The following is a 25,835-nucleotide window of genomic DNA, read 5'->3' on the forward strand; positions in this document are numbered from 1 at the left end:
AATTTTCTCATAACTGAAACAATGGTAAGAGACTGCTATTTGTTGTTACTTACACTGCTGCTTTCTTTGATAATGATCAACAAGAACCAAATAATAGACTGCGTACGATAGAAGATGTTCTGAACAAGAGTTTAGCGAAAATTTTTCTCCATCTGAAAATCTTTGCAGGCGCCTCTTTAGTACATTACATTCTGACAGAAATTAGAGTCATCTTAGATTTAAAAATCTAGTCAGTTTCCGTGCTTCATTTCTGACTGTATCACTATTAGGCATAAGAATAATATGAATATAAATGTGACATGATATGTATATTCTTCCACATTTGCTGTTGTCTCACTCTAGTTTCGTAGTTTATTAGGCAGACAGGATTTAAATGAGATAGCAGCAAACATGAAACAATACATGGCAAAATGTTTATATTTGTATTATTCTTATGATGAAGAGAATAGTGTATGTGATTCACAATTCATAGAAGTTCCTATTAGCAACCATCTCTTGTCACAGGTAGGAAAAAATTCAGAACGTAGAGTTGCCCATATTGACAAACATCCCCAACAGTCTTGTCAGTCGGATTTTCGTAGTACATTGGAATGCTACTACATTCGAAGATGAACAATACGGAATTTGTATTTACTTAGTTGTATAATGCATGAAAATGCAGTGGTCGAATCTCAGGGCAGAGGAAAAAGCTCGTCTTCCACTTAAAAAGAAAAAAAAATTAAGCCGCAGTCATTTTTTTGGATTACAAAAACTGGAAAAAAGGTACGGCTTAGATTCGAGTAAATACGGTAGATGAGAGAGCCGTAGAGGGCAAAAATTATAGGGGAAAGCTGAGATTGGACCATGTGCCATGTATGGTTCAACACATTGTTTGGAGGATAAGAGCACCTGTCATAGGAGAGGAAATCCAGGGGGACTATATCATACCACTGAGAAGGACAAAGAAAAAGGAGTCGGCCTCACCTGGTGCAAAAATCACTGGGTACAGCTACAGTGCCATTCTGTGAGTGGTCAAATTCGTAGAGGCAGCCATCAGTGCTCAGTGGCTTGGTGGCAAAGCCAATGTTTCCACGAGCTTGGTGTAGCTGTGCACCAATCACCAACCAGCCCATCATTCCCATGCCAGTCATGCTACCCACAATGGCACTCTGTGGAAAAACAGCAAGTGTATTAGACACAGATTACACCTACAACTCTTCAGACATGCATACTAGAAAGAGAAAATTCATGGGAGACACAACTAAATGATTGGATATGGAGGGAAGAATACATATAAACATGCAGTATTGTTTAGGAACATCTCTGACAGCAAAAACAGCCTTAATTCTGCTGTTTATCAAGAGATATCTCACGGATGGTGGTTGACAGTGTTATTACAACATTTTCCGAGAATAAACAGATCCAATTCAATGGAGATACTGTAGGACTTAATGCACTCTTCATTGTTTTTCAGTTACAGGTCACAAAGGCTTTACAACAATAATTTAATAAACTGACAATGGCTGTTTCGTAGTGGGGAGTCAACAAACCAATTTTTGATATTTCAAGTAGTCTGAAAGGGGGCACCAACAGCTCACTAGATGCAACCCAGTACCTACACCACAAAGTGAACATTGTGAAATATCATGAATAGCTCTAAGCCACAAGGATGATAAAATGGAAGTTACAATTTGATTGTGTCTCGATGAAAACGGCACCCAACTTTTTGTCTCTTTGCAGTGAATGCTTGCTTGACATTAGATGCAGCTAGAGAGCAGTGGCCTCCCTTTATATGGGCCAAGAAGGTGTGGGAGACTGCAACCAAAGCAATGCCAGACAGCAGCCATAATTTGAGAGAACAATGACCTTTGAAAAAGCACTTTGACATCAAGATTGTAACCAAAGGGCAAATAGCAAAGTTTGTAGAGAAGAATCAAACTTATTTTCTCACATCATTATATCAATTGGAACTAGCTACAAGTGCCTTATATTATAAATTAATTGTCAGCTAAGCATAGGATGGGAACTAATGAGTGAGTAGAGACTTCTGATTGCTGTGACAGAACTGAGCTACTGATCCTTCATTTGCCGAGCTGCACTGTAATAGTAAGGATGCATTTTTGACATAGTTTTTGTGGTCAGTGGGTTGGTATCTTGTAAACTGTACACATGTGTTCAGACTTCTATATCTAAAAACAAAGATGATGTAACTTACCAAGCATTGGTATGTTAATAGACACACACACAAACACAAACACACACACACACACACACAAAATTCAAGCTTTCGCAACCCACGGTTACTTCATCAGGAAAGAGGGAAGGAGAGAGAAAGATGAAAGGATGTGGGTTTTAAGGGAGAGGGTAAGGAGTCATTCCAATCCCGGAAGCGGAAAGACTTACCTTAGGGGGAAAAAGGGACAGGTATACACTCGCGCGCACACACACACACACACACATATCCATCCGCACATATACAGACACAAGCAGACATATGCCAAGAACTATATGGCAGTTTTGCTGATCATGTCCATCCCACTGTGCAATATTTGTTCCCTAATGGTGATGCTGTGTTCCAAGATGATTAGCCCCTGTTCACATAGCTCACATTGTCCAGGAGCATGAGGATGAATTGTCGCATATCTCCTGGCTACCACGGTCACCAAATCTTAGTGTTAGAGCTTTCGTTGTCTACTTCGGAAGTGTATGATTGTTATCCACCTTCATTATCATTACCATAACTTGCCACTATTTTGCAGGAAGAAGGGAATAAGATTTCCTTGAAAACCACACAGGACCTGTATTTATCCATTCCAAGATGACTGAAATCTGTTTTGAATGACAAGGGATTTCCTACACTGTCTTGGGCATGGAACTGTGTTGTGCTTTTGGTTTCCAAATTTTTGTCCATCCCCTGCATATTGTATAGCAGTTGTCACAATAGCAAGGTTTTCATTTTTTATCTAAGTCTGTACAGGATGTCCTAGAACTAACACCACGTATAATTATGACAACACTTCTGTGTTTTGTTTTCTGACAAATTAATTCTGTAACCCATTACTAAATGGAAATGTGCTGTATAAATTAGTTTCTTCATTTATGAGTCATCTATAATAGGAATGACACTTACTGGACTCAGATACTTCATTAATTCTAGATGGTAGGTTTTCAGCTCAAGTTGTGATCTATCTATTGTTCTGAAAATTAGTTCTTGTATTTCATTATTTTATCTATTTTCAAGAGTATTGTGGTTCCATGAGAAATACTAAGGTGAATATGCTGAGACTTAACAAAATTTAATGATAATCCATCTGCTGATGTTTTCAAATATTTCATTAGTTTTGTGTGGCATTCAGTTTCCATATGCCTCCCAGGGTTTATGTGCATTTAATCTACTTCTATAGATTAATTTCCTAGAACAACAGCCACCAAAGTGGTCAATGTTTGTGTTATAGTATTCATTATAGTTTGCATTATCATCAGCTTTCCAGTCAGGATTTTGCAAATACTTCTTGACTTCATCATTTCCTTTTTCATTAATTACAACTGTAGTATTCCAATTCCTGCTTTGCTGCCCCTTTCTTTGAAGGTAATTTGTTCTTTCTGTGACATATTCAGGTGCAATGATTGAATTTAGATCTTTTCTCCAATATAGTTCTTTTTCTTTTTCTTGTGTCTTTGTCCCTCACTGGCACAGGTTTGATGGATGTGTATTTAGTTTAAGGGGTGGCTGGATGCCCCTCCTGTCACCATCCCATTACACCCTGAGATGGAATATGTGTACCTCAACCATCTCCATGTAGTGTTATTCATGTGAATGTTTTGTATACGTTTGTGAGTCATGTAACTGAGGTTGTACTTCTACATGGATACTCTGCAAATCACATTTAAGTGCCTTCAGTATCAGCCTGGTACTCACCTACTGGGATGTGGGAAACAGTGTAAAAACCACATTCAGGCTGATCAGCACACCAACCCTTGTCATTCATCCACTGTGCACATTCGATCTGGAGCCAGTACAGCTCCCCCTTCTGGAAGCGGCACTTGAACATGTGCGCTTACTGGGTGGGTCTTTTCAGTAATACACTTATAATATTTATTTCAGATGATTATCATCATTTCAGAAGGTATCCCAGTGGTGATCCTATTACTAATATTTCCAAATATTGTAAATTCCTCATCACAGTGGTTGGGCAGGTAATATGAAAAATTACAATAAATGCAATATAAATTATTCATCCAGCTTTCCCCATCACCAGCAAACAGTTGCCATCAAATGCATGCACATAAAATTACTGTAAAGACCACACCAATTTACTTTCTTCCAAGTGTGACTTCATATGTTAGATAAATTATATTGTTGTTAATGGCACTAAAAGCAGTAACTCTAAGCAGGATGCATAATAATTAATCACGGGAACTGACTTGGGTTAAAATATATGATAACAGAAGCAAAAACTTATGTTTGCAAATTAGTCATTGTGTGATAAATGCAAACATGTGGTTATGAGCTGCCATTGGCTTTCATATGAAATATTGTCCTAGTTAGTTCAAATGTGTTTGAAATATATACCTTTCAATAAGATCATCATCTAATTGGACTCAAATTTCACTCATGGTCTACCTTAACAAGAAATACAATACTACATCAGCACATTACATGTTATAATTTACTATATGCTAATACCTGTGTAAATCTTGTTTGCTTGGCGATCCACAGGTTGTAAGTATATGGTTATGAGATCTCGACATCATGCTCTGTATTTTTACTAGTATTTTGTAGCATAAGCAACACAAACATTTTAATAGATATTGAAATGAAACTTTTATCAAATAATTAGTGTATTGTGGACTGTATGTAATAAAAACTTAAATACTGTGGAATCATAAATTACTGAAAATTAACTTTTGTCTTACATACTGAATTACGTGTAATTTTTATATTAAGTACCCTGTGCTTCCACACTATTTAGAATAAAAGGTCAAAACAAATTCTATTCTTTTAATTATTAATGTGTTAAAAGAATAAAGCAGAAGTATTTACCAATTCCTTGTTTTGTGTATTTAAAAACATGTTTTTTAGAAATCAATTTTTTCTCATGATAATTTAAGAACATATGAAATGCTCCAGCTTAAATTATTTAATATATTGTTGAATACTCAGGCTTACTGTGTAAGCAAACCCTGTATTATTATTCATACAATTTTTTAGCTTTAATACTGGGGAATGATACCTAAGTTTGAAAAGAAAGTTGGTTATGGGAAATTGGAACTAAATATTTGCTTGTCATTTTATTCTCAATACTGACATATGAAAACATTCCAGCTCCATAATCTTGTCAATTCTGAGTGTTCTCTTCATCTTGTTAAGTTTTGTTTCTTTTCTTTGTTCTTTGGGCCACCGTTGTCACGGCTTCAGCAGCTCATTCTTCACATTGTCTCCAGTTTTGATGCCTAGTGTGCTCATGGTTTTTAATCTGCTTGCTACCCCACCATTAAAACATATTATGGGATGCATCACATCAGTCTGAATAGCTGACATGCCAACAAAAAACAGTTTTTGTTAAGCACTCCCAAATGCAACTACTGAAACTTTCATTTGGATTATGAGTTTTGCCATGTAAACATTCTTTCCTAGAGTTTAGAATCTGTTCTTCAAGGGTATTACAAAAACGAGTTCTATGGAAATACTGGCACCAAAATTAAATAATGAGACATTTTAGGCAAGGTTTTGTGTTTGACACTAGTGTGACAGCTAGGCATTTAAAAAAAAAAAAAAAAAAAAAAAACCTTCACCACACTAACTTTGAAACTGCATTTAAACATGAAAACGATGAGGTAATATACATAAAGCATGTATTTTTAGAATCAGGAAGAATCACAGAATTGTACTGGGTAATAAGCAAAATTTTCAGTTTTTGATCCATGTTATCCACGTCCTGCTGAAAGACATCTTCCTAATGCAAATATTTTACATATAGCTCATGCCATTAACAAGCTGTCTTTTAACAAGTACCTGTGAAAGGAGGTGTTCCACGTGCTATTGTCACATTGGGCACAATATAGCACTGCCATCGACTCGGAAGCACATTATTAATTCTTTCAAATACCCTCATTCCTCTCATAAAGGTTGACAAGATGGTACAATTCCATGGTCCAGTTCAACAACCGTACCAACGGGAATGATTTACACTACACGTTTGAGATGACATCTAAATAGCAGATCTGAAATTATTGACAGCAATATGCCACCTGCATGGATTTTCTGAAAATCAAGAAAACACCACAATGATTCCAGATTTACTGGCGGCACAGAGATGCTCTACTACAGCAAGCAAATTAAATAAGTGGAAACAATGCCAGTGCATTCTGGATAACAGATCTCGGGACTGAGCTGTTTATCCCGTCAGTACTTAACACTGGTAGTAATGTGAAATGGATGAGAGAGGGGGGAGGAAGAGTGGGGGGAGGGCAAAAGCTTGGTGTAACTACTCTGTACATACTGAAAATAATAATTATAATCCTGTCTTTGTATGCTCTATGGAAATGATTCTCATATGGCTGTAGTATGTTTCTTGATCCCTGTTGCTTAATGGTGTAATTCTGGGTGTTCTGCCAAGTCATTGTGTCCATTTTATGCACAATATTTCGACAACTGACCCAGCCATCATCATTAGGTGCTGTTATTATGTGAATTTGCTGCCTGGACTTCAGCCAGGCTGTGAACTGTTGTTGGTGTTGCCCCACTGTTTGTAACCGAGTTTGAGCTCTATGGACCAGAGTCATTAGGACTTCTTTGTGATGGATGGTGATGGCTAGAAACATGGAGATGAGGTCAGTGTGCATAGGTTTTCTACACTGCAAATAAGTGCAACACCCTCAAGGATTGTGTTCAGTGGCACCTAGGTACAATATGTGTATACTGAGGGGTTGTAGTGTTAGTGATCCAGTTTCATTGACATAGATGATCAGACGGCACTCAGGAGGTCTGTCTATGCATCCTCAGTTTTGATCCTGCAGGCAGTAGCTGTCTGAGTTTAGACATGTATGGTGTTTGCACCATTCATTCTATGGTATAACCATGATCCAACAATGAGTAAATACTCCTGTTGAATAGCTTCAGTCATTTGAAAGAGGTCAAACTGTGGGCCTGTGGGAAACTGGATGCATGTGTTGACAGACCGGAGCACATGTTGGGCACAGTGTAATGGTGGCGTGCCACAGTAGTCTGTGAAACATTCCCTCACAGCAGACCAGGTTCTGGACATCAGCACAGCACAGATGCACATCAAGATTGATGCAGTGTGCAAACTGTGGTGGCTGACTGAACATCATCCAGGTATGAAATCTGGGCACTAGTTTCACCTTCTGTGTCATCAGGGACCATCAGGAACTGTCTGCTTGCAACAGATCTCAGAACATATGTGAATCTGGCTGCACTTCTGCTGACACCCTGACACTGCCAATTGTGATTACTCGTGGTTGCATCAGATCTTTCTGCAGATTAAACTAACCAATGTCCACTACTGTGCACAGGACATTATCCCCGTGCTTCTGCCATTTCTTCAACACAAAAGTGATGTGCTTTTTCAGCAGGACAATCCACATCCACTTATGGTTGCTACAATGCAGTATGCTCTTCATGGTGTACAATTGCCCTGCCCAATACATCACCAGATCTCTCGACAATAGAATACATATGGGACATGATGAAGCAGGAACTTACTCATTCCTTAGAGGCTGCAAAAACCACTGCCAAACTGCAACAAAAGCCACAAAATAGTGGGGACAAGCTATCACATCTGGCACTTTTATGAATGTTTGCACACGAGAACATGCACCTGCATTACTGACAGATGGGATACACTGTGTGCAACTGTTTGGCACTCTTTGCTGTGATGTGTATTTCATTCTAGAACTCAGAGTTATTATTAAATGAGTTTGCAAATAATCACTTGTAAGTTGAGTATTAACATAATTTTCTTCTTCTTCTTCTTCTTCTTCTTCTTCTTCTTCTTCTTTTTTCCCTACACTTCATGTGAAACAGTTCCACACGCTTCAGTGGAATACATATTCTTTCTATTGATTCAGCACATACACCTGACTTCAAAGCATTATCTCCCCCCCCCCCCCACCCCCACCCCACCCCACCCGCCCTCCCCCCTATTTTCGAAAATGTTGCCACAAGCAGTAATAGCAGTGTGGGTGGTAGGGAGTGCATATTATTGGAGTCCTGAGAGGGAATGGTAATTTCATCTACACTCTCGTCTAGTGCCACTTTACCAAAACAGACTCACCCTGTCTGACAACTGACTTCTCCACATGGGTATGAAATTTCAGTCATAGATGTACGTGCATATCTAAAAGTGGAATTTTGCAGAAAACTCTCAGATTTGTTGTTAACATTGCTCTTTGGAAGCATTATGATTTGGCCAATTACAGTAAGGCTACTACAGTCATTTAATTTCTAGAAACTAAGTGAAATAATGAGGGAACTGTACAAAGTAAATGTAATTTCACTGCTTACCTTGGCATTGACCCATGGAAAGAACATCCCAGTGGTAAAAAGTGCCAATGATGGTCCATGTGACATTGAGCCTAGAGAAATAGCCATCTGTAAAAAAGGAAGAGATACAGCAGTTGATTTGAAGAAAGAAACAGTATTAAAGTTAGGGCACTCTATTACAACCAGTACCAAGCTTAGCAAGCAGAAGCAGCATCCAATATCTTGACAGATTTAAAAAGCAGACAACACTGTTTTCTGTTTAGCATTACAATGATTATGTTGCTATAGACATATAATGCAGATTTCATGTTAAGGACAAACAAAACAGAAGCAGAAGTGATGAGGAGTAGCTGAAAACAAGAAAGATAAAAAGAACATGAATATAGCAGGAAAAACATCAGCATTTTAGTTTTGTCACAGTTTCTGAAATCCAGGTGTATGCTGTAGGTTCACATACATTTATTGCAAATTTTTGACCGCAAAGAACTTGAGAGGGAAAGCCATATTAGGACTTAATTTTCTGAAACATTGCTGCATCGTACCACTTCTGAAGGAGAGATTTGCACTTGTGAATTTGAAGCACAAGAAGATCAAATTAAAATTCGTAGATAATGTAAAAACATCAGGAGAAGGGAGTTATTCGTTAGACCTGGTTGTCACTGAAAAAAGAGGGAATGGCATTACAGAATGAAGAGGAACAAGTGGGAGAAGAAGCAGCAGGCGAAGTTAACTGCAAACGAGGGAGAGACTGTGGTGAGGTTCCATCAGGTGATTTGATGGAAGCTGTGACTCAAGTTTTGATCACAGAAAGTACTGAAATTGATTATGTATAAGATAATGAAGAATGGGAAGATATGCAGACCAGCAAATCAGAAGAGGAAGTGTCAGAATACTTAGAATGCAATGCAGTGGAAGAGAAGTATCTCATTTTTATCTTGAGGAGATTTGTTGATGCCCTGTTAAATGTGTCAGAAGATGAAGAGAGCACAACTGTGTTTTAGAAGTTGTAAAGTGTTCAGATGTGCTACAGAGGCAAAAGGGAAGAACAATGAAGACGTAGCAGCTAGTGACTGCAGAGACAATCTGTGGAGTAACTTATTCAATGGAAATAAACGGAAAGTAAATCTGTGTTCAGAATTCCAGGAACGTGAAGAATCTTAGTGAGGTCACTTTAAATGAAAATTGTATAGCAGGATGTGAGAAAGATTAGATAATGAAGATTATTGAATAAGAGAAAATGTAGACTACCCACTTGTTAGATATAAATGCCACCAGGAAACTGTAAAATTAGCACTGGAGAAGATAAGTGCAAAAGCTAAGAAAAAGAAGGAAAATCAAAGAGGACTGGTAAGAAAGATGAAGCTTATTTGAGCAAGAAGGTTTTTTTATCATGGAAACAATCAACGAAGAGCCAATCTAAGTAGTAAATTCTTTTATGTATTTTGTGGACCTTACCACATCTTGAAAATTGTTCACCACAACAGTGTATAATTTAGAAAGTCTATAAAGCTGCAAATCAATTGTAAATCACCACATTTCATGTGCCATGGTATTTAGGGAATGAGAAGTTTTAAAGAAATGAGCAGAGACATGACATACATCCTCAGCTCTATTGCAAAATGATGTGGTAATAACATAAAGTAATCACATATAAAAGTAAAAGAGTCAATGAGGTCATAAAAGAGATTTTTTGCATGGAACAAGTCCAAGTAACACCAGAAGTCAGGAAGACAGTATAAGAGGTACTGGGAAAAGAAGTATTAAACAGATCATTGGTTGTAGTTGCCCAATGATGAAGATGTGTGCATTGCTTGAGGTTTATTTTTATGTCTTCACTAGATGTGGAGGAGTACTGAGCAGGAAACTATGGAGCTTTATAATCTGAATTTATATGAGTGACATTAGGTAGCAATGAGATGAAAAGGTTTTAAAGACAGCAGACATTAAGGAATGCTGCATTGTGAGGATTTAGCAGACATGAAGGAATGCTGCAGTATAAGGATGGTTGATGAGTAAAACAATTCACTGGATTATATGAGTATTTGCCAGTATGACAAGAGTACAAAGTGATAATATTTGTGTATCTCCATGTAATGTTGACAGGGCAGAGAACTGAGCTTTTGGAGGAAAACCTTGATGAAAGCAGAAGAATAAGAGATGATACAAGAGTGAAATCAACCCAACCAATGTTGAAGGAAGGAGTAGGTTAATTATGGAGTTACAATAAAAGAAAGGCAGACCACAAACCAGTGCAAAAGTGAAATAAGGTAACCATTAAGGGTAAGAGACGATAAGATAAGGAACCACCAAAGCAAATAACATTTAAAGCAAAATAATTTTTTATTATAATTTTCAAGTATGAGTTGAGAAACATATTATGCTTGCACTTATGTTTCAGATTAGGCATTAGCAGAATTTAGAGAACCCATGGTATAAGTAATAAAATGAATTCTTAAGGTGAAAGGTGATGGATGTATGGAGGATTTAACTTACTGGATGGAACATAATGAATGGAAAGGTCAGAAGGTAGATAAGACAGTGAAATAATAAAATATGTAGGGTGGCACAATAGATTTAGGCAAGTGTACAGGTTATTACATGTCGTCTACTATGTATCAGTATACCTCTTTGTGTAACTAGTAGTACAAGTTCAAATGGCTCTGAGCACTATGAGACTTAACATCTGATGTCATCAGTCCCCTAGAACTTAGAACTACTTAAACCTAACTAACCTACAGACATCACATGCATCCATGCCTGAGGCAGGATTCGAACCTGCGACCATAGCAGTCGCGCGGTTCCAGACTGAAGCGCCTAGAACCGTTCGGCCACCGCGGCTGGCAGTAGTACAAGTGAGCAATAAATAACTTCACCTGAGCTTCCAATGAATTATGCTTATACATACAAGTAAAAGAATTAGTTTAATATTTGAAATAAGAGAAGTGTGATCAAGACTTAGTTAACATGCTGTAAATTAAGTGTACAAGGAAAAATCTTTGAAAGAATAAAATCCATTTAAGAATTAACAGTCATGAGTAATAAGAAATAGGTGAGATAAGTGAGAACATTTTGTACTGTTGTTAAATTGGAAAGTAATTTTAAATATTTTATTATTGAAGGAATTGTAATAGGAGTGAAATATGTTTGTATTTTACTTTTATGGATATTTGAGGTCACACGTGTCACATGTTGGAAGGAGGCAGGAAAATGCTGTAACCAAAGTGCTATGGCCCAATGGTAGTCAGATGCGCTCCCAGTTGCACAAGAAATCAGTACAGCAGGTTGTTCAGTTTCAGCACATGCCACAACATGACTATTACCCACTAATCATACAACTTCTGTAACTTGCTTGCTAACTACCTACTTGCCACTGAATGAGCCAGTTGTGCTAGCTGTAACCCCAGTGAATTTCAAGAATCCAACACTGCCTCACCTGATTGAAAGCACAATCAGACATTCTGAGGTTTAACTACTGCAAGACAGGCATGCTGCAGCAGTCTTGTCATCAAGCAAAATAATGATATCATATGGGAACTGCACGTAGGTACCATCAATGAGTCACTATGTTTTGCACATATAATCAATGTACTGTATTTTTAGATATAATGAACACTGAAACAATCACAACCATATTTGCAATTACCAGGGTGCTTTTATGTTGAGAACATTCTTGCATTTGAGATAGTTTACCTTCTGGTCAAACTAATGTTAATGTACCGCAGCAAAGTACATTCATTACCATGAACCTGAACACAGAAACCAATCCCATACCTCTCGTATCAAACCAATGACTATGCCAATCTCATATAAAATACTAGTTTTGTGGCTGTAAGTGATGATAATACATAGTGTTCTTTCAGGAACTTTTTAATGTACTTTTGTGTGCATTATATTTTAATCCAGAATAGTGAAGATCATCCTTTCTTCTTGTGTTGTAGCTATGCACTTGGCTGTTATTTTTGAACTGGGATGGGTTATTAATGACAAATTTCATAAGTGAATATATGTATTGTGAAGGTACTGTGAACATCCTGAGTTCCTTAAATAAATGTCTGCAAGGTGATGTTGGGTGGGCTCCAGCTACTATTCTGATTACATGCTTTTGTGGAATGAATACTTTCTCTCTTAAAGACGAATTGCCCCAAAACATGATGCCATATAAAAGCAGTGAATGAAAATAGGCATAGTAGGCTAATTTACTGATACGCTTGTCACCAAAATTTGCAATAACTCTAACAGCATAAGTAGCTGAACCAAACCATTTCAGCAGATCATCAATGTGTTTCTTCCAATTTAATTTCTCATCAATGCACACACCCAAAAATTTTCAGTATTCTTCCTTAGTAACAGACTTCTGTTCATAGTCTATATTTATCAGTTGTGTTATGCCATTTACTGTACAGAATTGTGTTAAATATGTTTTGTCAAAATTTAGTGAGAGTCCATTTGCAGAGAACCACTTAATAATTTTCTGAAAGACATTATTGCAATTTCCTCAACTGATTCTTGCTTGTTGGGTGTGATTATTATACTTGTGGCAACAGCAGAAAGAACTAGCTTTGCATCTTCATGTATACAGAGTGGTAAGTCATTACTACATTACTGGCCATTAAAATTGCTACACCACAAAGATGATGTGTTACAGATGTGAAATTTAACCGATAGTAAGAAGATGCTGTGATATGGAAATGATTAGCTTTTCAGAGCATTCACACAAGGTTGGCACCGTTGGCAACACCTACAACGGGCTGACATGAGGAAAGTTTCCAACCGATTTCTCATACACAAACAGCAGTTGACCGGCATTAATGGGTGAAACGTTGTTGTGATGCCTCGTGTAAGGAGGAGAAATGCGTACCATCACATTTCTGACTTTGATAAAGGTCGGGTTGTAGCCTATCGCGATTGCGGTTTATCATATCGTGACATTGCTGCTCACGTTGGTCAAGATCCAATGACTGTTAGTAGAATATAGAATCGGTGGGTTCAGGAGGGTAATACGGAATGCGATTCTGGATCCCAATGGCCTCGTATCACTAGCAGTCTAGATGACAGGCATCGTATCTGCATGGCTGTAGCGGATCATGGAGCCACGTCTCAATCCCTGAGTCAACAGATGGGGACGTTTGCAAGGCAACAACCATCTGTACGAACAGTTCGATGATGTTTGCAGCAGCATGGACTATCAGCTCGGAGACCATGGCTGCAGTTACCCTTGATGCTGCATCACAGACAGGAGCACCTGCGATGGTGTACTCAATGACGAACCTGGGTACACGAACAGCAAAACATCATTTTTTTGGATGAATCCAGGTTCTGTTTACAGCATCATGATGGTCGCATCCGTGTTTGGTGACATCGCGGTGAATGCACATTGGAAGCATGTATTCATCATCACCAGACAGGCATGTCACCCAGTGCGATGGTATGGGGTGCCACCTCTTGTTGTCCATCCACTTTGAACAGTGGATGTTACATTTCAGATGTGTTACGATCCCTGGCTCTACCCCTCATTTGATCCCTGCGAAACCCTACATTTCAGCAGGATAATGCACGACCGCATGTTGCAGGTACTGTATGGGCCTTTCTGGATACAGAAAATGTTTGAGTGCTGCCCCGGCCAGCACATTCTCCAGATCCCTCACCAATTGAAAACATCTGGTCAATGGTGGCTGAGCAACTGGCTCGTCACAATACATCAGTTACTACTCTTGATGAACTGTGGTATCGTGTTGAAGCTGCATGGGCAGCTGTACCTGTACACTCCATCCAAGCTCTGTTTGACTCAATGCCTTGGCGTATCAAGGCCGTTATTATGGCCAGAGGTGGTTATTCTGGGTACTGATTTCTCAGGATCTATGCACCCAAATTGCGTGAAAATGTAATCACATGTCAGTTCTAGTATAATATATTTGTCCAGTGAATACCCGTTTATCATCTGCATTTCTTCTTGGTGTAGCAATTTTAATGGCCAGTAGTGTATATATTGCAACGGCCTTGCCGCAGTGGATACACCGGTTCCCGTGAGCTCACCGAAGTTAAGCACTGTCGGGCGTGGTTGGCACTTGGATGGGTGTCCATCCAGGCTGCCATTAGCTGTTGCCATTTTTTGGGGTGCACTCAGCCTCGTGATGCCAATTGAGGAGCTACTCAACCGAATAGTAGCAGCTTCGGTCAAGAGTACCATCATAACGACCAGGAGAGCGGTGTGCTGACCAGACACCCCTCCTATCTACATCCTCCACTGAGGATGACACGGCGGTCGGATGGTCCCAATGGGCCACTTGTGGCCTGTAGACAGAGTGGTAGTGTATATGTTAAGAACAATAAGGGACCTAAGACTCAACCCTGTGGGACATCATTCTTGATACCTCCCCAGTTAGAAGACTCTGCTGGATTTTGCAGACTATTTATACTGTTAATTTCAACCTTCTGCATTTTTCCAGTTAAGAATGAATCAAACCATTTATGCACTGTGTCATTCATACCACAATACTTAAGCTTATCTAGAATAATATCATGATTCACACAATCAAAAGCCTTTGAGAGATCACAAAATATCCCAATGGGCAATGTTCAGTTATTCAATGCATTTCATGTTTGCTCAATCAAAGCATAGATGGCATTTTCTGTTGGAAAGCCTTTCTGAAAACCAACTTGACATTTTGTTAGTACTTCATTTTTACAAATATGTGATGCTACTTTTAATACATTACTTTTTCAAGTATTTTGGGTAAAGCTGTCAGAAGTGAGATTGGGCAGTAGTTGTTAGCATCAGATCTATCCCCTTTTTTATGCAATGGTTTAACAATAACATATTTCAGTCTATCTGGAAAAATGCCCTGTTTCAGTGAGCTACTACATATGTGGCTGAGAATCCTACTTATTTGTTGAGAACCAGCTTTTAGTACGCTGTTGAAAATGCCATCAATTCCATGTGAGCTTTTACTTTTGAGTGAATTTATTATTTTACTAATTTCAGTAGGAGAGGTGGGTTGACTTTCAATTTTATCAAATTGCATAGGTACTACCTCTTCCATATACTGACTTGCATTTTCTAACAAATAGCTGGATCCTATTTTCTCTAAACACTTAAAAATGATTATTAAACATGTTTTCTACTTCTGACTTCTTGTTAACAAACTTTTTATTGTGTTTGATAGAAATACAGTCTTCTTGTGCTCTCGGTTGCCCTGTTTCCCTTTTAACAATATTCCAAATTGTTTTAATTTTATCATCAGATGTGCTAATCTCAGATATAATGAACATAGTTATGGACTTTTTAATAACTTTTCTTAATACAGTGCAGTAGTTTTTATAATGTTTCACTGTTTCGGGATCATTACTTCTCCTAGCTATAAGATACATTTCCCTTTTCTGTTTACAATATATTATTATCCCTTTAGTAAGCCATGGCTTTTTACATGTTTGACTGTTTTCTTAGGAAAATGGTTTTCAAATATACCCACAAAAGTATCACGAAATAGGTTAAATTTTAAATCAGCGTCATGTTCTCTGTACAACTCATCCCAATCTAACTGTTGCAAGCTTTCCCTAAAATTTTGAATTGATAAATCATTAATTGAATGCACCATTTTGGAGGACTGTCCTGCAGTACTGCATGGTGCTATATCATATACTGTAACTAGCTGTGCATCATGATCAGACAGATGATTCTTAACAGGAAAAGCTTATTTGATTAAATTTATTTTGGTCTATGAAACCATTATCTATCAGTGTGCCACTTTCCTGTACCACTCGAGTAGGAAAATTAATAACTGATGTCACTTACCATACGAAAGCGCTGGCAGGTCGATAGATACACAAACAAACACATGCATACACACAAAATTCAAGCTTTCGCAACCAATGGTTGCTTCGTCAGGAAAGAGGGAAGGAGAGGGAAAGATGAAAGGATGTGGGTTTTAAGGGAGAGGGTAAGGAGTCATTTCAATCCCGGGAGTGGAAAGACTTACCTTAGGGGGAAAAAGGACAGGTATACACTCGCACACACACCCATATCCATCCGCACATACCAAATATATTTTTTATTATATTTTAAATTATATTTTAAATTAAATATTTTAAATTATATTTTAAGTATATTTTTCCCACGTGGAATGTTTCCCTCTATTATATTCAATAACTGATGTCAAATTGAAAGAACCAAGTAATACTTCAAGGTCAAGCTTTCTATCGGACTCTTTCAGGAAAACTACACTGAAATCTCCACAAATAATAATTTCCTTTCTTCTGTCTGACACATAGCACATCAAAGAATCCAAAAATAGTTTAAAATTTTCCAATTGGGACCTGTACATGGGTACAATTATAAAAGTGCAATTATTTAGTTTAAGTTCACATGCACATGCTTCTGTATGTTGCTCTACACAAAATTTTTTAGTTTCCAAATTTTTCACACTATGACAGATTTTAACATAGATGGCAACTCCTCCTCTCTCCATACTGTCTCTACTTACATTTGCTGGAAGCTTATACCTACCTACATTTACTATTTCCATAACTGTGACTATATGATATTCAGACAGGCATAGTACATCTATTCCACCCTCAGTTTCTATATCTTCTAAACAAACCAGAAGCTCATCTACTTTGTTTTTTAATCCCCTGATATTCTGATGCAATATATTAACGTTATTTTTCACTGTGTTTTATGTGAATCTTGTGAGTGATATTTTTACATCTCTAGTACCCGCCTGTCTCAACTTCTAATTAAGCTTAATTTCAATCAATGTAAGATGATTGTACGCTAATCAATTTTAACCATTAGAACACAAAGGTTTACATTTTCATTGTAAAAGTAGTGTAGAGTCAAATGGATTGTTTCTTAATAATATAAACAGGCACACTTGATATTTGTCGATTACACTGCCGTATACCGCAAGTGGGAAACAATAGCCTGAGTAATGCTTAAGTATGTTTTCACACAGAATCCAACTCTGCAATAAAATTAGGATTCCCATTTGAAAATACAAAATTGACCCCAACCACACAGGACAGATGGTTAGGAGGTGGCCAGATGTGTCATAGACAGATTACACTTTGCTAATATTAACTTTTGAGCTAGAACATTTCTTTTGTAAAATGCATCTTTTTATGAGGTATTTAGCTGTCTCAGGTTGAAACAAACATCCTGTATATATTGATTTACCATATATCTTGTGCTAAACTGGCTTAACAGCTAATGGTCTTATGCAAATTAATTTATGTTATGTAGCTGATTCTTCTAGTAGCTGAAGCTTAAACAATGCATTAGTGTCTAATGGTAACTGCAGTGAAGCACTTCATACAGGTAGCTGCGCTTTTGTAAAAAAAAAAAAAATTACAAACACAGTTAAATGTCTAACAGTGTTCCACCAAAACATTCAGTGTATCAAAAACAAAGTGCAGCAGCTTGAAGTTGAGTTGCAAACTTTAAATAGCTCTGTTATATGCATCACTGAGCAGTGGTGCAAGGAAAGGAAATTGCCTATGTAACTGTACCCTCTTATACAGGGTGTCCCATTTATCTTGACTACCCTAAATAACTATTTGTCCAGATGCAAATTACAAAATGTTTCAAGCAAATGTTCTTTAACCGTCAGGGTGACATCAATCAGCACGATTGCCTTCATTGTAGCTTTGTTTTTTTTTCTTCAAAGATATGAACAGCGGTATGGCTTTTTTAAATGGCACCCTGTATTTTTTTATTCGGTAATTCATTTCCTCTCCTAAAGACTTATTCAGAAATGTATCACAGTGCACCATTCACTGAAACAACATTATTAATTACACAACATTGACTGAGCCCGGGATCACAAACTCGTCCACTTGCTGGAGTTGTCAGAAAACAAATGAAAACCAAATGCCGGCCAGAGTGGCCAAGCGGTTCTAGGCACTTCAGTCTGGAACCGTGCGACCGCTATGGTTGCAGGTTCGAATCCTGCCTCGGGCATGGATGTCTGTGAAGGCCTTAGGTTAGTTAAGTTAAAGTAGTTCTAAGTTCTAGGGGACTGATGACCTCAGATGTTAAGTCCCATAGTGCTCAGAGCCATTTGAACCTTTTTTGGAAACCAAATAAAAACATAACACTAAATTGACTTTGAACCTCCTGTACCATTGCCCAGGAGTAGAACATTCAAAGGTGCTCAAAGTGGTGACCCTGGACACAGATACACTGGTGCACTCGTTGAATGAAAGAATTATTTACTGCTTCCAGTGTTGCCTGCTTAAGAGAATTACAAGCAAGCATGACACGTTCCTACATGTCGTCTGGAGTTGTTGGAATATCACAATAGACAAAGTCTTTAATGCATTCCCAAAGAAAAAAGTCCAGAGGATTTAAATCAGGAGACCTAGCAGGTCAAGTAACTGTTCCTCCTCAACCAATCCATCTGGCAGGATACCTTCAGCCCAGAACACACCGAGAATGCAAGGCAATATGTGCTGGACATCCACTGTGTTGATACCACATAAGCATTCTGGTTCTTAGCGACACTTCATCCAGAAGAGGAGGAAGAATTCTTCTGATGAAGTTGGCATACACTGTGCCGTTTGGAGTACCATTGATGAAATAAGAGCCAATAATCGTATTACCAAGCATCCCACACCAGACATTAACTCGCCATTGATGCTGATGTTCCACCTGTCTAAGCCATCATGGGTTGTCGCTGGACCAATAATGCATGTTATTGTATTTACCTGTCCTTTGTTTGAGGTAACATCCATCGGTAAATAGAACATTGGAGAAGAAGTTCAGGTTGACGAGGATTTGCTGCTGTGCCCACTGCAAGAACAGTACACGATTCTGGAAATCATTCCCATGCACTTCATGATGTAGGTGTACATGGTAAGGGTGGAACCAGTGACATGTAAGAATACAATGTACACTGGTTTTAGGAATGCCAATCTTGTGTTCAAGCTGTCATGTGCTCACATGTGGATTCATAGCAATGGAAACAACTTTGGCAGCTTCATCTGTGCGAGTGCTACGATGACTGCGTTGTTGTGGGTTGAAACTTCAGATTTTCTGAAGCGTTGCAACAACATAAGAAAACATCCATCGGGAAGGTGAGTTCATGTCAGGATATCGCTCATTGTACAGTTCCGCTGCCTGCATTGCATTTCAACTACCTTCAACAACAACAAAAGAAATGTTATGTCAATACTGTTTGTAGGAAGGACAGCCTTTACTGTATGCCTACTCTACACAACAGTATTTAAGACTAAACTACTGTACAAAATGTACCCATACATAAGAAAACAGTATTGCAATTACTGTTTTGCTAACTTACATTCCAAATAGATGTGTAGCATTTCTACCTTCTCTTCGTTGTTGTACATTCTACTCTCACAACTATGCAACTGATGATGGTTGATGGAATGACAGGTGTGGATTCTGCTTATGTTTACATTTGTCTTCTGACAATGTCGGCACGTGGATGTGTTCCATACCCCGAGTACCTGTACTAAGCACTGGGAGCGTCAATGTCAATGTAGTGTTACATAATTAATAACAGTGTGTTTCAGTGAATGGTATACTGTGATACATTTTTGAATAGGTCTTTAGGAGAGGAAATGAATTACCGAATAAAAAATACAGGGTGCCATTTAAAAAAGTATTACTGCTGTTCATATCTCTATAAAAAAACAAAGCTACAACAAAGGCAGTCATGCCGATTGATGTCCCTCTGAAGGCTAAAAAATATTTGCTTGAAACATTTTGTAATTTGCATCTGAATAAACAGTTATTTAGTGTGGTCAAGATAAATGGGATACCCTGTATACTAGCATCTTTTTATTGTAGAGTTTAAATCTAAGAGGGAGGGTCATGTATTTATATTAAGAACAAACTCCAATATAAGGTCGGAAGTGACATTGACTCTCTTGGTGAAGAAAAACACTTTAAAGTGTCAGAAATAGAGCTATCACCTCAAAATGTTCCCAAAAAATTTGTAATATGTGTATATTGTTCTTCTAGTGGTGATTTTGACATATTCTGTGCAAGACTAATACAGAGTCTAGAGCAGGCATCGAACACTAAAAGTAAAATCCTGCTATGTGGAGATCTTAACAAACACAGAAAAAATAGATAATGTTGCTAATGCTTTTCTGAGCATTTTATGTAGCTTTATTATTATTATTTCTTTCTTGTCTCAGACGTTATGTCTGGTTAAAAATGGAAAGTGACGCGGACTTTGATCAAGTGTGACTTCCTTTTAACTGTACGGTATATGTTACATTGCATTTAGGAACTTTCGGGTAATTGAACATGTATCAATAATTACAGATTTCTGTAGTTGCATATATACGTGTGGATGTAGCTGTATTGCGTTGATGTACTGGTGGATACTGTGTGGTAAGACTCCTGTAGTTGATAGTATAATTGGTATAATGTCAACTTTATCCTGATGCCACATGTCCTTGACTTCCTCAGCCAGTTGGATGTATTTTTCAATTTTTTCTCCTGTTTTCTTCTGTATATTTGTTGTATTGGGTATGGATATTTTGATTAGTTGTGTTAATTTCTTCTTTTTATTGGTGAGTATGATGTCAGGTTTGTTATGTGGTGGTGTTTTATCTCTTATAACGGTTCTGTTCCAGTATAATTTGTATTCATCATTCTCCAGTACATTTTGTGGTGCATATTTGTATGTGGGTATGTGTTGTTTTATTAGTTTATGTTGTATGGCAAGTTGTTGATGTATTATTTTTGCTACATTGTCATGTCTTCTGGGGTATTCTGTATTTGCTAGCATTGTACATCCGCTTGTGATGTGGTCTACTGTTTCTATTTGTTGTTTGCAAAGTCTGCATTTATCTGTTGTGGTATTGGGATCTATAATAATATGCTTGCTGTAATATCTGGTGTTTATTGTTTGATCCTGTATTGCAATCATGAATCCTTCCGTCTCACTGTATATATTGCCTTTTCTTAGCCATGTGTTGGATGCGTCTTGATCGATGTGTGGCTGTGTTAGATAATTCGGGTGCTTGCCATGTAGTGTTTTCTTTTTCCAATTTAAATTCTTTGTATCTGTTGATGTTATGTGCTCTAAAGGGTTGTAGAAGTGGTTATGAAATTGCAATGGTGTAGCCGACGTATTTGTGTGAGTGATTGCTTTGTGTATTTTGCTAGTTTCTGCTCGTTCTATAAAGAATGTTCTTAAATTGTCCACCTGTCCATAATGTGGGTTTTTTATGTCGATAAATCCCCTTCCTCTTTCCTTTCTGCTTAATGTGAATCTTTCAGTTGCTGAATGTATGTCATGTATTCTATATTTGTGGCATTGTGATTATGTAAGTGTATTGAGTGCTTCTAGGTCTGTGTTACTCCATTTCACTACTCCAAATGAATAGGTCAATATTGGTATAGCATAAGTATTTATAGCTTTTGTCTTGTTTCTTGCTGTCAATTCTGTTTTCAGTATTTTTGTTAGTCTTTGTCTATATTTTTCTTTTAGTTCTTCTTTAATATTTGTATTATCTATTCCTTTTTTTGTCTGTATCCTAGATATTTATAGGCATCTGTTTTTTCCATCACTTCTATGCAGTCACTGTGGTTATCCAATATGTAATCTTCTTGTTTAGTGTGTTTTCCCTTGACTATACTATTTTTCTTACATTTGTCTGTTCCAAAAGCCATATTTATATCATTGCTGAATACTTCTGTTATCTTTAGTAATTGGTTGAGTTGTTGATTTGTTGCTGACAGTAGTTTTAAATCATCCATGTATAGAAAATGTGTGATTATGTGTGGGTATGTTCCAGTAATATTATATCCATAATTTGTATTATTTAGCATGTTTGATAGTGGGTTCAGAGCAAGGCAGAACCAGAAAGGACTTAATGAGTCTCCTTGGTATATTCCTCAACAAGACTGGATGAAGTTCCAATTTGTGTGTTTAAAGGGTGCATAGTCAGCATTAAATCCCCTTTAACTGACATCATTAACCAGTCTTTTAAGACTGTCTGATTCCCAGGCTACCTGAAACTAGCTAAAATCATACCTCTTCACAAAAAAGGTAATGTTGAAAACATAGAAAATTACAGGCCAATTGCTTTACTTCCAGCATTTTCTAAAATAGCGGAGACTTCAATAAAAAATAGACTTATGAGCTACTTAAATAAATATAATCTTCTTTGCAAGGAATAGCATGGCTTCAGACTGGGCAGAAGCACTGAAACCACAATAGCTCAGTTTACAAAAATTGTTCTTGACTCACTAGACATGGACAGTCATGTAACTGGAATTTTGCTAGATCTATCGAAGGCCTTTGATACCATTGATCATGACATTTATCTACAGAATGTTGGAGTCTCTGGGAATTAGGGGAGTGGTAAATAAATGGTTCCAATTGTACCTAAATAACAGAGTGCAGAGAGTAGAAATTGCATAGAGCACATCCAAATATGTGGTATATCACTTATCCTACCCACAGTATGTTAATATATGAGTCCCCCAAGGAAGTGTTCTGTGCCCAATACTGTTCTTAATTTATATTAACGATTTCCCGTAATGTGTGGAGCATGCAGAAAAAGTACTTTTTGCTGATGACAGTAATATACTGATTACCAGCAAGACACTTAACCTAATATTGGAAAAAGCCAATGAAGCACTAGCAGATGTTTACAAATGGTCTGCAGAGAACAGAATAACTCTCAACATTAAGAAAACAAACAGCATGTTCTTTAGAATAAACAAGAAATACAAGTCCATAAATTTAAAACTACACAACACTTCAATAACAGATGTAACCAACACTAAATTCCCAGGACTGTACATCGGCAGCTAACTAAAATGGAATGAACATGTCATGATTATCTCAAAGAGGGTCTCCACAGCATGCTACATGCTTAGAGTTCCTGCATCAGCATGCAGTGACATCTGTGTAAGGTTAGCTTACTTTGGTTACGTGCACGCCATCCTTAGGTAAGGAATAATCTTTTGGGTAAATAGTACCCAGAATCTACAAACAGTTTTCATATTACAGAAGAGACCTGTAAGAATAATGACAAAATGTAATAAATGGGCTCACTGCAAAGAATTATTTAAAAACCTGGACATTCTGACTGTTCCTTGCGAGTTTATTTTTCAGACCATAATGTGTATCAGAATAAATTTTGACAATTACAGCTTTTTAACATTATTCATGATCATAACACAAGGTTGAGTCATTGCCTCCATTTAGATAGAAAGAATAAGCTAAAAGCTCAGAACAGTCTTGATTATCGACGCATGATAATCGATAAGCTGCCACAGAATATAAAAGAAATTAGCAGTATGCATTCTTTTAAAAAAAACTGTAAAACTGTTTTTGCAAGAGCATTGTTTCTACACTTTGGATGGATATTTTAAATGAAAACCAGATAATTGTTAGTAACACCTAGCATGAGTTATACCTGACGTCATATTTTTTTCAGTCATGTATTATGTATTGATGCCTATGTATTTATGTCTGCTAGTTCCATATTAACACATATAGTATATTTATTTAAACAATATAAATTACGTTTTTTCATTTATGTAATATGTATGCAGGACTTTGTATTTATGTATGTTAGTTCTACATCAAAATACCTATGCTTATTGAACAATGTAAAATGGCATTTGTTAAGAAAATAGTTAGACTTCATACCAGAATTTGTACATTCACTGATGACATCCATACAATGTATATTGTCTAAGGATGGATAAATAAACAAACAAAAATGCTTGGTATTTTTTTTTGTTTTTTTTGTTTGTTTTGGTTTTAGGGCGCAAAACTTCTATGGTCATTAGCGCCCGGTCTGTGACTTAGGAAACAGTAAAAAACCGAAATTGAAAACCAGCAGCAATGGGAACGAAAGTCATAAAATTGGAGAAACTAAAAGCAGAAGGAAGGCTTAAAAATCCACTACAGAAAGGGGTTGGTTGTCCCCAAAAAAAGCTTCAAATGACTGACGTCAATTCACTGGCACTAATAAACCTGAGAACGCGGTCGGCTGAGCGCGTGTCATCTGCTAAAATCGACGATATATCAGGCGATAGCTGTAGACGGGAGCGTAACGGATTAAAATAGGGGCACTCAATTAAAAGGTGTCTTACCGTCCACAGCTGAGAGCAGTGGGGACAGAGTGGGGGAGGATTGCCGCTTAAAAGATGTCGATGGCTAAAAAGACAGTGCCCTATCCGGAGTCTAGTTAAAATTACCTCCTCCCGACGATGCGTTCAGGAGGAAGAGGTCCAAGCACAAGGAAGAGCTTTCATGTCCCACAATTTATTATGGGTAAGTGTTGACCAATGCGTGTGCCATAAATGAACAACACGTCGACATAGAACGCTCCGTAGATCGGCGAAGGGAATCGATTGAACAGCTGGCCGAGGAAGAGAGACTGCAGCCTTGGCTGCAATATTGGCCGCCTCATTTCCACAGATACCAAGGTGTCCCGGGAGCCAGAGGAACGCCACCGAGACGTCCCCCAGGTGGAGCAAGCGCAGACAGTCCTGAATCCGGTGGACCAGAGGGTGCACAGGATGAAGAGCTTGGAGACTGAGGAGAGAGCTGAGAGAATCTGAGCAGATAACATACTGTATCCGCTGATGGCGGCAGATGTAGTGGACAGCCTGGAGAACAGCGTAAAGCTCCGCAGTATAAACCGAACACTGGTCGGGAAGCCGAAAGTCATTTGGGGTGTCGCCAACAATATAGGCACTCCCTACACCTAACGATGTTTTCGAGCCGTCGGTGTAAATAAATGTGGCGTCCGTCATTTGTGCACATAGAGCAGCAAATGCCCAACGATAAACAAGTGAAGGGGTACCATCCTTGGGAAATCGACAAAGGTCACGGAGCCGGCAGATCCGGGGACGGAGCCAAGGCGGTGCTGTACCCCAAGTTGTCAAGAAGGTTTTAGGAAAGTGGAAGGAAAGAGAATGGAGCAGTTGATGGAAGCAGACTCCCGGTGGTAGTAGGGAGGAGGGGCGGCCTGCACACCCTACATCAAAGGAGGCGTCGAAAAAAATGTCATGGGCTGGATTAGCAGGCCTGGAAGACAGATGGCTAGCATAACGACTCAGAAGGACTGCTCGCCGATTGGACAGTGGAGGTTCAGCAGTCACAGCATAAAGGCTTTCCACAGGGCTGGTGTAAAAAGCTCCAGACACTAAACATAATCCACGGTGGTGGATAGAGTCGAGACACTGAAGAATAGACGGCCGAGCAGAGGAGTAGACTATGCTTCCGTAGTCCAATTTCGAGCACACTAAGGCGCGATAGAGGCGGAGAAGGACCACTCGGTCCACTCCCCAGGAGGTACCATTCAGGACATGGAGGGTGTTGAGGGATCGCAGACAGCGAGCCGAAAGATA

The 25,835-nt window shown here is 38.2% G+C and overlaps 1 protein-coding gene across 2 annotated transcripts in view; it reads right to left on the bottom strand.

Annotated features, from left to right (window-relative positions):
- LOC126416621 (sodium-coupled monocarboxylate transporter 1-like) overlaps positions 1 to 25,835 on the bottom strand; it is a 334,959-nt gene that overhangs the window by 47,550 nt on the left and 261,574 nt on the right. For both annotated transcript variants that reach the window (XM_050084378.1, XM_050084377.1), the window contains exons 12-13: positions 8,507 to 8,593; positions 964 to 1,148 (exon numbers count right to left, since the gene is read on the bottom strand). In XM_050084378.1, the coding sequence (XP_049940335.1) occupies positions 964 to 1,148; positions 8,507 to 8,593 (272 nt within the window). The remainder of the gene's footprint in view (positions 1 to 963; positions 1,149 to 8,506; positions 8,594 to 25,835) is intronic.

This window comes from Schistocerca serialis, chromosome 8, assembly GCF_023864345.2.
Source record: "Schistocerca serialis cubense isolate TAMUIC-IGC-003099 chromosome 8, iqSchSeri2.2, whole genome shotgun sequence".
Classification (NCBI taxonomy): domain Eukaryota; kingdom Metazoa; phylum Arthropoda; class Insecta; order Orthoptera; family Acrididae; genus Schistocerca; species Schistocerca serialis.